Source organism: Eurypyga helias, unplaced genomic scaffold (genome assembly GCF_000690775.1).
Source record: "Eurypyga helias isolate BGI_N326 unplaced genomic scaffold, ASM69077v1 scaffold14646, whole genome shotgun sequence".
Classification (NCBI taxonomy): domain Eukaryota; kingdom Metazoa; phylum Chordata; class Aves; order Eurypygiformes; family Eurypygidae; genus Eurypyga; species Eurypyga helias.
In genome coordinates, this window is record NW_010257320.1 from 11,545 (window position 1) to 26,705 (window position 15,161).

Genomic DNA, 15,161 nt, shown 5'->3' on the forward strand with positions numbered 1-15,161 from the left:
TGGCATCCGTGCCCTGCTTATACTAGCCAAGGCTCCAGCCACATTAACCTTCCCCAAAACAGACCCCATGGAGATGTGCTCTCTTGGACTGAGCTCAACTACAGCCCAACTGTTTGGCTGCCACTGACACAGCTGGGCCCAATATATTTGTTCTTAGAAATTTCTTCACCAGATGCTGAACTGGTGCTGGGGTGCCATACAAATGGCCTTTGGATTGAACAAACTCTTCTGTGTTTGTACCCCTGGGCCTAGAGCAGAAGGCAACGCAGAGAAACGAGGGCAGCTGGGGAAAGCAACAGCAGGTCAGGTAAGCTGCACGTCAAAAATGGGAGCATCTTCACACTAAACAGTTCCACCTTCTTCCACTCACCTGGATATCTACAGGGTCATCTCTCCAGTGCTGAGCCACCTTCCCTGCTTGACTGCAGCGGTTTCAATCATTTGGAAAAACATGCTGTTTGATTTAGGGGGAGGGAAGGCCAAGAACACCCAAAGCAAAGAGGAAGTACCACCATAAGGAAGAGCTTGAGAAAGCCAGGATTTGAGACAAACATCCAGTGTCTTTGAGATGCTGGAGAAACACCTTAACATCTCCAACTTAGGAGAAAGAGAGGAAAAAGCCCCTTTACTCAATTTTCTATACCCAGGAAGGAGTGCCTGGTGTTCAGGCACGGATCACTGCAGCAGCCTGCAATCAGATGAATAAGCTACAGAAAGCTTCGTGCAAAGCAACAACAGCCAATCATTTCAAATTAATTTCTTTTGTACCCTGTCTCCAGTGCCAACTCAGCTCGTAACAAAACAGCTGAGCTGCTTCTGGCTAAATTTAAAGCAAGCCTCTTGTAACCCAGAACCAAGTAAACTCCTAATACTATTTTCCCTTTAATTACAACTGCAGCTTCCAGTGTGATTTTTCTTTGGAGCTAAAGTAATATTCACCCTAAGCCAACATTTTTTCAGTTGTTTACCACTAAAGGATATTAATTATTTGAACTGTACTCTTTTTTTTAAGATCTTTCAAAGGGAAACTTCCAGGATTTTCCAGATTAGAGAAAAAATTCTCATGGCTGTCTGCAATGAATGTTTTGATGTATGAAAACCAGGAGGAGGAATAAGTTTGTTTCTTATGGGAAGGACCCGCTGATAACTACTTTTAAGTTACTGCAATTTGCCCAGGTAAAGTCCTCCAAAATATCAACTTATGTAGCTGGTTGAGACTTTTAGTCACTTGGCACTTAAGGTGGATGAGCAAGACATTCCCTGCAAGACTCACAGAGCAGTAGGGGTTAGAAGGGTCCTCTAGTGATCACCTAGTCCAACCGCCCTGGCAGAGCAGGATCCCCTAGAGTAGGTCACACAGGAACAAGTCCAGGCAGCTTTGGAAAGTCTCCAGGGAAGGAGACTCCACCACCTCTCTGGACAGCCTGTTCAAGATGCTACAGAGAACCCTGCCTCAGGTACAGGCCTACACATCCCCAGAGGAGCTGGATTCAAGGTGTTCAGAGATCCCAAGCACTTCGCTTTGCATCTGGTTTTAAACTAGCATCACTTAAGTGTTTAAGTACATGGTGTAGTGCATTCTGTTCCCTGTTCTGACAGGCTCAAATCGCTGAAAGAATACAGAGGAATGTAAACCAGAGCGCCAGTTCCTCCCACAACTTAAGGAAGAGTCATTCTTTCTAACAAAAGTAAAAAGCTCAAATATTTCACTGATCCCCACTGCTTACCATTTGCACAAGACACTAGTCACCATTTTTCCTGAGTCTAAGTCAGAACAGTTGAACAACGAGGTTCTTTAAAGGAGGCACAGGGGGCAGAGATTTAGCTGTGTACAAATCAAGGGTCTAATGGGGAAGTGAACTTTGCCTAGTTGATCTGGACCATCCAGAAGAGGCCTCTGCCGTGCCTTGAGTGAGAATTTTCCACTGCAGAACACCTTCTGCTATTTAAGAAAGCATTTGCTGCAGCTCAGCATTAAGCAGGTAGCATGAGCAAAGGATGCTGAGAATTTATGTCTATCGATGTCTCATTTAGAGAACTACATTGCTTAATTCAGATTCAAAAATATCTCCAGAGGATCAAAAGAAGAAACCTGCAAAATTGAATCAGTAGAATAATGAAGTGTATTCCCTGGACAAACATTCCATAAACACATTTGGCCTATAGATAAACGAATCCGTCAGTAAATGCTTTTGTCAATACCCTGGATTTGTTGTATCTCCACATCTAAAATGCGCAGACAGAGCATACAACAGCAGGAAAACATTAAACCCACACGCTCAGACTTACAAAGCCCCTTCTATGTATATACACATAAAAACCAGAATGGTCAAGCCATCTGGGAAAACCAAGGTCACGCAGAAACCTTGAACAAAATTAGTAGAGCTGTACAATTGGAGACATTTTATGAGGTCTTCACAAAGGCAGTACTTAAAATGAACAAAACAGCTTCCCTTGAAAGGCAGCCTTTCCTAATACACCATAGCATGCAGTTAGATCTCTTCCCCATCAAACCTTTTCTCAAGAGGAATGTCTTGCACGAACACTGCTGATCTTTCCAAGAGAAGAAACAGCCCTGCTACTCCAACTTTCTCCTGACCAGCACTCGTGGAATACAACCAGCTCGGTTATTGGTGGCTGCAGGAATCATGCCACTAACAGTCCTTCACCATCTGGGGACAAAAAGCAGCCTAGCTAGGCTCTCTCGTACATGCTACAGGGCTAACAGCTACATTTCTCTACTCCTCATCATATCTATGCCTTCTACCACACACAAAAGATGGAGAAAATTTAGCTTCAAGGTAGTAGAAAGACCTGAAAAGTGGAAAATGTCATCTTCTCTCACACTAAGTCTAATCTGAGTAAGTTTGGCTACATACATTTCTGTAATAAAATTCTTTTCAGCAATAGAAGAGATGCGGGAACACAAGATTGCCCCGAGTTGTTGCAACAGACACAGCTTCAGACTGGGCACATAGAAAACTGCTCCTGCCTGCAGTGTTCTCAGTGGTAGGCAGACCAAATCCAGCCTCTGTGCCTGCAGTGCAACCCCCTCCACAGCAAAGCAGCCTCAGCCCCTGCCCAAAAATGCCCTGAATCACAAACTTGCCCATAGAGCAGCTCCTCACGCAGGAGGAGGTTAAAAATACAGCTTCAAAGAAACCAGATATCAAGGTGCAACTTGTCACAAGACACCAGATCAGCAATGAAGACAGAGGGAAGCCACTGCTAAACCTGCTTATCCCTGCTCAGTCTGAGGACAGACAATCTTTGGTATGAGACTGCAGAAGAGCAGAGAAAGGGGAAGGTGGAAGTGGTAATACAGCAAGCTAGCATCATCCCTAAGCTGGCTGCATCAGTTCGGTCCTGTTGTGGGCCTGGATGGAAGTAGTCCTGCACACTAATTGCTCTCATCAGCTCGTCTCCCCTCCTCTCCCCATCTGCCCCTTCAATCACAGCCATGGTGGGACCCCATTCACCTAAACACATACAAGGAATAAAACATCTAACAAAGGAAGAGTTACAGCTTCCCTCTCATCTCCCTCTTCCATCATTATTGCCACTGAAGGGCCATTTTATCACTTGCAGCTGTGGTCATTCAGCGACAACCTGCTGTGCTCAGAGGCAGATGAGACCTGCACATTTGATCTGCATTAAGCCTGTTTCATGGCTTCACATTTCTAGGTACATTCCTAACAGCAGCACCAACAACCAAATCTTTTCATCCCTCCAACTACTCAGTAGCTCCTGTGAAATCTGCCATTTATCTTTTCACATCAGGCTTTTTTTGGTTCAGCATCAGTTAAGCAATCTGTGCCCCAAATCTATCAGCCCCCAACAAGGGCCAGCGCTTCTCTGGCTCCTGCAGGACAACAGCAAAATCCCCATCTTTACAACAGCAATGTTTATTAGCAGAGCTGCTTTCCCTTCAGACACGAGGTGCAAATTAACCAGCTCTTCACACATACTAGCTAAGAAACACAGCACTTTGCTCCCAGTTGCAATAAGCCCTCGGTCATACCCATCTTCGGGGACTTTCAGAACAAGGCAGCTGTTCAGCCTTGTTTGGTTTAGGATGCTCGTTTGACACAAAGCAAAGGGCAGAGAAATGAAAGGCCTGAATGGCATCCTATAACTTTGTTGCAGAAGCTCCCAAATTTTTTTCCAAGATCCTAGAATAGGGCACAGTGAGCAAGTCTATCTGCCCACTAGAAAACCAAAGTCCTGCGGTGGATAGCGGTGAGGAGAGCAGGCATGGGGAAAGCAGTCAGTAGGGCTTCTGAAAAACCATGCCAAGCCAAACGATTTCCTTTGCAGGGAGACACAGCAGCCCTGAAGAGAACCTGCCTCCTGTAGCTCAACATATGCTGTCCCGTTCTGCTATCAACCTGAAGCAGCTTAGCTCCCCACAGTCCTGCCCGTTTCTTTTGGGGGTGCCAAAACATAAAGCAAACCCACAACTGCAATCTGTCCAGTTCCCCAGAGCAGGAGCAAACGTTTCCAGTCCCTCTCGCAGAGCTGTCTCTTCACGGAATCTCTCCCCCATAGGTGCTGGGCTCTTATATTTCATTTTCAGCCCTCTAGCAAGCAAGAAAACAAGGGAGTCTCCAGAAAACAAATACAGTTGGAAATGCCCAGATGATTAAAAACTAAAACTCCTACAGCAACCAGCTGGTGACCAGCTCAGCCTCTGCACCAGGAACATGTCAATTATAAATAATTAAGAGGTAATAGGAAGGAGACACTGAAGTATTAAGCAGATTTCTCTCCAGGTATCTAGAGGTTTCTATTGCTGCCAATCACACCCTTCAGATTATTGTCTTGTCTGTCAGTCATCCCAGGCCTTACATGAGCATGTGAGCTCAGGTTAACATTTGCAAGTAAACTAATTAAGCCCGGTTATGCCTCTGCACAGGAAAGCCAAAAATATCAGCAAAACCCAGCTCTAATTTTTAACTGACTTAGAAGTATAACCTCAAACTGCTGGAGAGTGAAAATTCACACAGGTCAGCTCTCGCCGTGCCAGGAACAGACACAGATGAAGAACAATTGCAAGAGCTGCATTTTGGACAGCCTTTCCTCTGCTTATGGTCTAGTCATCTACAGAATAGGATGCACCTGAGGATGCAGGGTTCAAAAGACAAACAGAAATAAGACTCTAGCTCCAACCCAAACAGATAATTTGCAACATCTCAGTCATGCCTATTTGAACCTTTATGTTTTATTAGACTCTTGGGGCACAGTATTGCTGGTGGCACTAAGGCAGCCCCCCTTCCAAATAAGCACAACCTGGCTTGTTTGGTCCAGCACACTTGGAGCACATTATGCCATGAAGGAGCAAAGCATCTTTTTTACATCTGCTGTTCACACCTACCTGCCACAGAGCTTTGGGACACAGCGAAGGTCTATAGCACAATTTAACACAGTTGTCAGCAGCATCTTTGTTGGAAGAGACTGCACGGAGGGGTAAAGGAAGAGTGCACCACAATGGATTTACCACAGACGGGCAGACACGCATGTTCTGTACAATACCATATATGCACATATTCATTATGAATAGTTTGCAGTGAGGGGCAGGACTTTGATAACTAGAGGACAGAGGGACTTTTGTGACATCCCAGCTGAGCTACTTCACACATGCACCATCACTCCTGTAGCGAGGGGAGATGCAAGTTGCTGACACCACAGGGAGGAATGTGGGAAATTGTGTGCTTCTGCACTCAGTTACACAAGATTACTGAAGCGAAAGCTGACACATTGTGAATCTACAGGAGAAAAATGTGGCTTGGTGTCTATTTTCCCCATCCCCAGACTGCGTGCCACTACTCTGTGCAGACTGTGAAGGCGTTCACACTCAGCCTCCACATGCCATTGAAATCAAACGTGAGCAGATAAGTGATCATGCCACCTGACGGGGAGACCGGAGAACCCCCAGTGGTACTCAGCCTTGTTCCAAAAGTCCTTGGGGAACCAGGCTTCTCGGGCTCTTCCATGCATGGACATCATCAGGATTAAGGTAGGAGGGTAAAGAAACAGTGTCTGTGAAATTAAGTTACAGGGCAGTTCTTTCCTACTGCACTACTTGTCTCCCAAGGTAAATATCAGCACTCCTTCCACCTGATCTGAGAGTTCAAGGTCTGGATCTGTTCTTCCCAACTCAGGAGAGAAGAATTCAGATGGCAGCAGCACCCCTCTAACCCATTTTACCCTGTAGAGTTCAAGCAAATGCTCACTCACCCCTCTTCTGCATAAAGATGAAGAGGTCATCCAGGAACTCTTTCCGTTCAGGGTCACTATCCAGTTCATAGAGCTGGGGGAAAAAAATAAATGTGAAGGCACAACCCACAACAAGACAGGAAATAAAGGAATAATATTAGCTTCTTCCACTGGGTGACCTGGTGTCTGTACTGGAGGGGTGAAAGGCAGCCACAGCAAAACCAGGAAGGATTCCTGAGCAATTTGGCAGAGAAGGCAGCAGTGAGAGTTTGAGGACCCTCGCTATGGCTTGCCTTGCTCAGCCCCTCAGTAACTCAGCCAGGCACAGCAGAGACTGGCACCCTGAAGGGAACAGGATTCAACTCGGTTAACAGCACTGCTACAGAGCAGGGTTTGAAACCACCTGGAAGCAAAGGGGAAAGAGGCTATTAAGACAAGCTGGAAAGAAAGAGGAGAACCAAAATGTGACAGTGGTTCAGGGCAGATTAGCAGTCTGCACCTTTGAGGCACCAGGGAGGTAAACTTCTCTGCTGCTTCTCCTAGCCTCATCATTCCCTCCTTCAGGGATTGTCACATAAGTGACAAACTCCAAGTCCCTTGAAGGAGGAGATGAAAGGCTAGAGCTTTCCTGTAACTACTAATGCCTGGCAGGAGAGGCTCCTCTAAAATAAGCCAAAAAGCCTTCAAAAATATCAGAAACCAGCCCAAAACCGATTTGCTGCAGAAATAATTTTACCAACAGGCTTAGAAACCCAAGCATTTATAAGTTCCATAGGCAGCTTATTCCAAAGGAGAGGCACTGCATGCTAGCATTATCCACCGATTTTTCAGAAGGGGCAGGCATGAATGTCATCTTACAGCTACCTCGTGAACAGAAAAATCTAATTTTCACCTATCAAGAATCCTGTGAGGCCACGAAGTGACAGGCTGAAAGGGCTGAAGTCAGTCTGTCACTGAGATACACGGTACAGAACAAGACAGAAGACAACGCTGTACATTAATTCAATTCCTTCTCTCATCTGCACTGAGGAAGAGCCCTACATCATTCCAGGGATTTTTTTTTTTGCTGGTTGTTAGCTAGTCTTGTGAGGCAGCTCGTCAGAAAAGCAAAGATACACTGGGAAATATATATTTCAGCTTCTCTGAGGGTGCTGTTAGCTATTTGGTATTCATCTAGTCCAAAAGAAGAGGGGCTTTTTAGGCTCATTTCCTGTGAAGCTCTGTACTTTCTCACACACTGAGCTCTGGGAAGAAAACACACTAGTGTATTTGCAGAGCAATTAGCTGCGCCCTTTCAGAAAGAGCCAGCTTAGGTTAAAATTAATTCCTCTGGCTGATGTGACACACAGCTGCCACATTCAAATCCACAACCACAGTCGTGGACCTAATCAGGTTCAAGAAACAAAATACTCTTCTCCCAGCTGGACAAAGTATTGACTAAGATTTTAAATGTAAAAAATCTGGTTATTAAGTCTTAGTTCTAACTATATTCCAGTGACAAAAGTAACAAAAGAGCCCAACAAAATATCAGGTTTGTAGGTGGAGGGCTGTGGGACAAAGCAATTTTCTTGGAAATTCTCTACAGAGGAATAGTGAGGGCTCTGTAGTCATCCTCTGTCACAGATCACGGGAAGAATTCCCTGAAGTTACCCCTTCCCCAAAATCCCCATGATCAGACTGACCTTGGCAAAGTCTCGTGAAATTTCTCTTCCTCGGCATCCATCACCTTCATCACTCCAGGCCACGTTGCCATTCTAGGGAGAGAGAAATGAAAGGGTGAAAGGATCACCAGGGAAAGGCTTTGTGGACAGTTCCAGAAAGCCTGCTAATGTGCATTTAGGGGCACAAACACATGCGAAAGCAGCTGCTGGCTTAGACCAAGAATACTAGGAAGATGGGGGATGTCTGCATTTGTCACAGCACACTTTCCAGGAATCTCTGACACTCAGCCCAAAATGGGAAGTGACATTTCACCTTTCAGGCAACTACTGAAGGCAGGGAAAGTTTTTCAGCTCAAAGATTGTTCCCACAGAAGTGTACATCAAAAAAGCTTCTCTAGATGCCATTGGAAAGTCCTCAACACCTTCAACAACTGCTTTCCTCCATCTGCTACACTGAAGTATGCTAAGAGCCCTGAAGCAAGTGCTTTGCTGTAATGAGGTCCAACACCTCAACTGAGGTCCTGCTTTTGCTCTCATGTCCATCTTTTTACCAAGTGCACATCCTAGAGCCGCTGGTGAAAGGTGCAGGTGTTGCCCAGGCATCCTTCCGTTCTGCTCATCACGTGACACCGAGCCCTTGGAAATGCCATTCTGCCCTCCCCTGCTTGCCTACAAAACCAAAGCATACCAAAGAAAGAGGGAAATAATCCCACTGGAAAGCTTCTTGTCAGCCCAGGACCCTTACTCCTGGAAGCACGCGGCTCTGGATTTTCCCCACAGAAATGGAAAGCTCAGCTTTGCTGGATTAAGGCTCATTCTTCTTAGGCATTAAAAGGATTACTGTAGTTAGGCCTACTCCACATCGTCCTGACATGATCACCAGGGCTGGAAACCACCAGTGGCAGCCTCTAGCTGTACAGCAGGACCAAGACCAGAAGAATGATTCTGAAGAACAGTTCAAGCATCTTTAAACCATAACCTCCTAAAGCTCCAGCAAATCAAGTGCTCCAGAACCTCTCAAGGCAAGAGAACAGCCAAATCCACCCACAGAGGTAGCTTGGACTACCCTGTCCTGCCAAGCACCCAGCACCCTAACTCAGACAGGAAAGCACTGAAGACAGCAAGACTTCAGCATGCAAAAAAACCATGTGAATTAGAGAGGTGGTCCAGTATCTGAAATCTTGGAGTCATCTGGTTGTGACACATACATTGAATTAGAAAGATGAATAGCTCTTGTCAAGGCCAGGCAAAGCTACATTTCCCCCTTTAAAAAAACACTGCGGCAAGCTGCCCTAATGCCTGCTGATTTAGTTTGAGCCAGTAATTCAAAAATTATCCAGTGAGTCCCATCAACTGAAAGATATTTAATGGGGGATTATTGCCACTTCTGTTATGTCAGCTGTTTATTACAGCAGATCAATTCCCAGCCCTCTCTAGGAAGAGATCTGAAGAATGGTTTTGTTCACAGGAGGATTCATCAGGGTGTCCTTTGCTAGCAGAGATTAAAACCAGGGTTCTTTGCTAATTACGGTAACATCCAGCTGCTCCTAAAACCCCACTGATTGTTAACTCAGGTCAACAAACCTCTGTGAACAGTCAGAATAAGAGACAAACCAGTCTCTTCAGAAGGCAGCAATTTCCCATCCTCAGCTTTACACACTCCAAGGCAAAATGGTCTCCAAGAGGGCTGAGCTAATTTCTTCTCAAGTTTGTACTTGGTTATAAATCCAGAGAGCAAACCTGCTCATGCTATTAAACTGGGTGCTCCAGGAAGCAAAACACTTGCTTTCATAGAGCACTTTGGTCATGCTGAGAGCTTATTCTGCTACATTTGAGGACAGGGGCAGGAAAGAGGAGGCTTAAAGGAGACACAGTGCTCTACCGCCAGTGGGTTTGAAGTTGATAAAATTTCCAGGAACAAAAACTTCCATGGGATTAAAGATTCTTTAGAAGTTATTTTAGTTGTTTTCTTTGAAGAAAAAAGATAATTGGGAAAAATAATTAAGGTTTGATACAGAGAAAAAACCCCAATGTATGCACCCTGCTTCCCATACCTGCATCCCAAGATATTCGAGAGCCCAGAAGTAACAGCCCCCCACACCTCACTGGTGAAAAGGCGCTTAAAGCTAGCTGGAGCCATCTGTATTTTGCCATATGTCCAGAAAATTGGCAGAGCCGGGTATCACCTGGCATGACACGGAGTGATCCGAGGTGAGAGACAGCGGACAGTATTAGCATTTCCTCCTCTGATAGCTGGAAAGGTTTAAAGCCAGTTACCACTCCCCACATTAAGCTATCAGAAGAGATAAGGAGAGTGCTTCTCATCCCCCCTTGGCGCAAGCAGCAGCGGCCACGGTGTCAATCAGCAAGGGTGCACTGAAACGACACACGAGCTGCGGAGACAGGAGGACAGAGCACAGGTTTGTTTTGGGTAGGGGAGTTAGACTCTCGGGCTAGCACGAAGGGTCAGCTCAGCAGCCGGGGAATAAAGCCTTATTTACTCAGAGGGCAGAGTACAAGCACCGACAGGCATTTTTCCCAGGCCTCAGCTTTGATCTTGAGGGACTGTTCTGCTCACCAAAACACCAGAGTCCACGCCAAGGCTACAACCAAAGACAGCGAACACCGGCAGCGGTCAACAGCGACTCGAGCACAACCGCAACAGGTAAATCAGTGAAGAGCACCACGAAGCTACTGAAGCCAGAGGTGCCCCGTAGGCAGAATAAACTACATTCTACACAGCAAGAGAGCTCGGTGGGAGCTTTGGTATCAAGCTTCCTTCCCATTCCTCCTAGGAAAACAAAGTTACCCTATGCTGAGAAGCCCTCCTCCGTATGAGCAGCAGGAACCTGAGAAATCAATATATCCTCGCAAGTCATTAAAAGACCTTTGTATAAGTCAGGCAATAGCAGCAGGAAGGAAAAAACACTGTTCAGAGAGGCAGGTCATTCTCAGGGGAGAGTCCTGCCTCTCCCTCCACCCATTTGTATCAGGGGAACTTGCTGATGTTTGACAAACAACCCTCGTGTTACCACAGGCAAGAATTTATCTGGTTTCTTGCAGAAAGGCGGTACAAGTGGCACTGGCTGTGCCTGAGGACCTGATGTGAAGGCCGAGAGAAGGCAGAGGTGTTGAGAAGGGTTGACCACCTCTGAGAGCTGCTGGCAGGGCCTTCCCCGCGCTGCAGACACCTCCGAGGCCATGGGAACCCCCCCGGACCGCCCCCTCCCCGAGAGGCTGGGGGCCTGGCTTCAGAAGCAATTATATCTGGAGCTATTTTAGGATTACTCCCTAACCACCTGGAATATCTTATTAGAGGGAAGCTCAGATGTCCAGAGCAATTTTGGTTTCCAATCCCACATTCAAAAGCCAGATTTAACCCTGAGTTGCCAAGCAGAGTGCAAAGGAGATAAACACTTTCCTGCCTCATCCAGCCCATTCTTTTGAGGACAAAAACTTTACAAACAAGCAGCCTCAATTCCTCCCTGCAGGACAACCACCTCTCAAATATCTCGCACGTCTGCCCCTCCCAGAGGCTAGGGAGCTAATCAAAACTCAGTGCTCAATAAAAACAGTGAAGTATTAAGGCAAACAGAACAGCAGCTCATCATCTCCAGTTTTACCCACACAAACTGCAGTTAGTGTGCAAACAGGGGCACTGATGAGAAACTGGAAATGCTCCTTTTCCAGGTCATTCCCTTCCCTCTCACCCCAGTTTCATACAGCTGTTTGAGAGGGGCTCAACTCAAGCCCAATGAAGTTTTACCAGACTACAAAGTTGTACTCAAAGGGCAAACTCTGAACTGGAAAGAACCCACTGAAGCTTTAATGTGCAAAAGAAAACAGAAAGTTGCTGGCATGAAAATCAGTTCTGCACCTCCAGTTCTGACAGGTTTTAGGCCAGAAATGTGCTGAAATATCCACTTAGGGACAAGGCTAGATGTTGCAGTGAAGAAAAAAAGCCCCTCCCCTACCCCATGGGTTAACTGAAAGCACCGACTCAATGAAAAGGTACAGGGGCAGCAATTTCAGGATTATCAGAGAATCCACAGAAATTCCTTTTGTGGGCAGAGTTAAGCCTTAGGAAGTGAAACAGATGCTGTTATAAAGAAAACTGTTGTACTACAAAACGCTGATAAGATCAGGACTACTGCCCTGAGCTGCAAGTTCTCAAGCATGGAGAACCAAGTTATAATTACTGCATGCACAAGCTGCCTGGTAAAGCTCTGCTGAAACTGGAATAAACCCTTCCCAGTCTTACTAATAACAGAGCTCAATTCAGTATCTACAAGCTTCAAAGACAGGGTTTGAAAACATTTTAGTGATTTCAGGAATGGCAGGGAGGATGAGGAAGGGAATAAAAAGAACGGACTGAAGTTAACAGATTAATTACCTTTTTCTATTAAGTTTTTTATGTGCTCCCATGACCTAGTGACTGCAGCACCAACACAATTCTTTGCAAAACAGGAATTTGCTTCCTTATCCTTACGGAAAAGTTGGACTCTTTGTGAACAACTCCTATTCACAAATACTCAGAGGAATTAACTAAAATGTGACATGAAGACTTGCTCTGTGCTACATGGCTGTGGGAAGAGAAATTCACACTGCCACATGAGTGTCTTGGATTTACCCTGAAGTGAGAAAAAGCGAAGTGTAAGAATACAACACAGTCACGCTCTTTCCACCTACTGTCTCCAGCGTTAGCTAGAATTTCTATAAATTGGCACTGAAGGAGACAAGCTGCAACTATTCCTAAAGATAAATTTAGCACCCGAACAAATCCTAAAATGAGCCGTATCTTCCCCAGGATAGAAACGAGCTCCTCACACTGCGCCTTTGCTCTGCCTCCAGATATAGCACAGTCACTGCAATGGAACACAGCCTTGTCGAAGCCTATGGAAGTGCTGCTTGAGATAAAGATCTGGGCAATTCTGATGTCTAAAGCAAGTCATTTGCAGGCTGCTGCCTACAGTCGCTATCACGAATGGACTCTTGGTTCTCTTCTCCCACACGTTATTTGGTATATTGAAGAGGTGACTTGGTTGCTCCAACCGCTGATGCTGCGCTTTAAGTTACGTACCAGTATGAATACCAAGATACGTGCTACAGCAGACACAGACTCTCACAGGGATAAAGATTTAAAACAAACCTAAACCATGAATTTCAGGAGAAGCAGCAATTGGCAATTTAAGAAGTAAAATCTGTTCTTATGGAATTCAGTAGGAGCAAACAAATATCTAATATCAGCTATTAATGAAGAATTCTCCTCCCACTACATTATAAAAAGAAAAATACCCAGTGACCCACATAAGGAATTAAAAATACAACCCTTGAATCAGGCCCTGGATATCGGAAATAACCAGGAATCAAAAAAATGCAGTGTGAAATGCAATTTCTTTATTCCTGGGACCTTCACCTCCTCTGGAGTAATGAGTATCTCCTGAGCAATACCTCACCATACACACCACTCGAGGCACATACTTAAGGTTATGGAATCTCAGCCACTCATTCCTAGACCCTAGAGCAAAAGCAAAGTAATTATTTTAAGCTGACTTATCTTAATAAACACCATGACCTTTGTAAAAGTTTAGATCAGGATTTTCAGGAGTGACTGGTGATTTCTGAGAATCTAACATGAGACAACCCAAAAACCAGACCACAAACCACTCTGAAAGTCAGATGGTTGCTTTATGGAGACTTACCTTGCTGCGTTTAAGAAGGCATTAAGTGTCAGCTGATGCCTGAAAACCTTGGCTTTATTTTTACATTCCACGGAGGAATGCACGCTCTAACCCACGTGCGGCAGTAACAGCTCGGCAAAACTGCTCACGCTAGTGCCACGCACCAGCCTCGAGTGGGAAAGGAGCAAGCGGCACGGGCAAGGCGGTGGCTGTAGCCCTGCCTTTCCCACTCAGCTCTCCCTGGTAACCAGAGACATCGCCAAGCCATGCAAGAACCCACGGGAGGAGGACCTGCACCCAACCATCTGCTAAAAGCAACATTTTCACTCGCAGAATTAAAAACTCATTTTTCTTCAAAGACAGGCAGCCCACAACACCCTTTTTGAGGATGGCTGTGGGAGCCTTCGGCTGTCGGAGCCGTGATGGATTTGCAGGGGATTTGAGCAAGTCCGAGGAGCAAGCGAGCTGAGCGCACAACCCCCCCCCAGCTCTTCTTTTGGGACTGCAACTCCCTGACAAGCAGCTCCACTCCCTTGTTGTTTTGTGCTGACAGGATTCCCACCGCCCCTGTGTCATAAGCTGAGCCAGCTCTTTTGTCTGCCGCTTGTTCTACAATTATTTACTTGGCCAGCCGGGACCGAACAGAACAGGGCTTCATATTGCTGGTAGTTTCCGTCCTTCTGCCATCTTCATGCCACATACCTTCCAGGCAATCTTAGCCTTGTGCTTTCAAGATACATTTTTCTCTAAGGGTGTCACAATCCACACACGAAAGAAGAAATAGAAGCAACTTTTTCCCCTTCTTCTGCAAGCAACAGCCATTACGCATACCACAGATACTCGCAGAGCTAGCTGGAAGCAGTGTATACTGACTGATTATTAGCCTCCATCTCAACAGGAGCTAAAAAAAAAAAGACAAGTTCAGGAATCATTTCGAAACAAACTGGGGAACACAGGCACTTCTGCATTTGATCCTGGGGTTTTTTTTAAATCCCTTTTAGGCAAATACAAAAGAAAGCCTGGTATCTGGAGGGGGAAAAAAAAAACCAAACAAGCCAGGCTCACACTGGGGCAGTATGTTACCACTTGGCATACACGTCCCCCCCACGTTGCTGTCATGCCAGCTAACAGTTCCTGCCTGGGCTCCCCTCCCTGTTTATTCCCACCTCCATGCAGCCCCCACTCCCCAGCTCTGAGCTGGTATACCGCAGTTAAATTTTTACTCCCTGGTATGCAGGCTCCGCTAGTGAATGCAAACAAGTTGATCTGCAATATTTACCCTACTCAAGGTGAATATACTGCACCAGCATCACTAATACGGGGCACCTCAATATGGCCTTTCCAGCACACCACCTTAGTGGCATCCCTACGAACATAAGCCATGCCTCACTGGGGCAGACCATAGCCCAGTACTCCAATGACAGTACCAGGAGACAGTATTCCAGGACTACATGTGAACCTACCCGCTTTCTGCCACACTTTCCCACCATCCAGAACAGCTGTAGCACAGCACACCCCTGACATGGCTTTACAATCCATTCCTTGACCTCCACGGACTTCTCCAATTCCTTCCTTTACTGCAGCACTGCCTGCCCCCCCCCCC

At 45.9% G+C, this 15,161-nt stretch overlaps 1 protein-coding gene across 1 annotated transcript in view; it reads right to left on the minus strand.

Moving 5' to 3' along the window:
* Positions 1-15,161, minus strand: part of LOC104511382 (AT-rich interactive domain-containing protein 3B-like) — a 29,202-nt gene that overhangs the window by 11,398 nt on the left and 2,643 nt on the right. Inside the window, 2 exon segments of the mRNA XM_010153976.1 lie at positions 6,238-6,310; positions 7,899-7,970. Coding sequence (XP_010152278.1) covers positions 6,238-6,310; positions 7,899-7,970 — 145 coding nt within the window.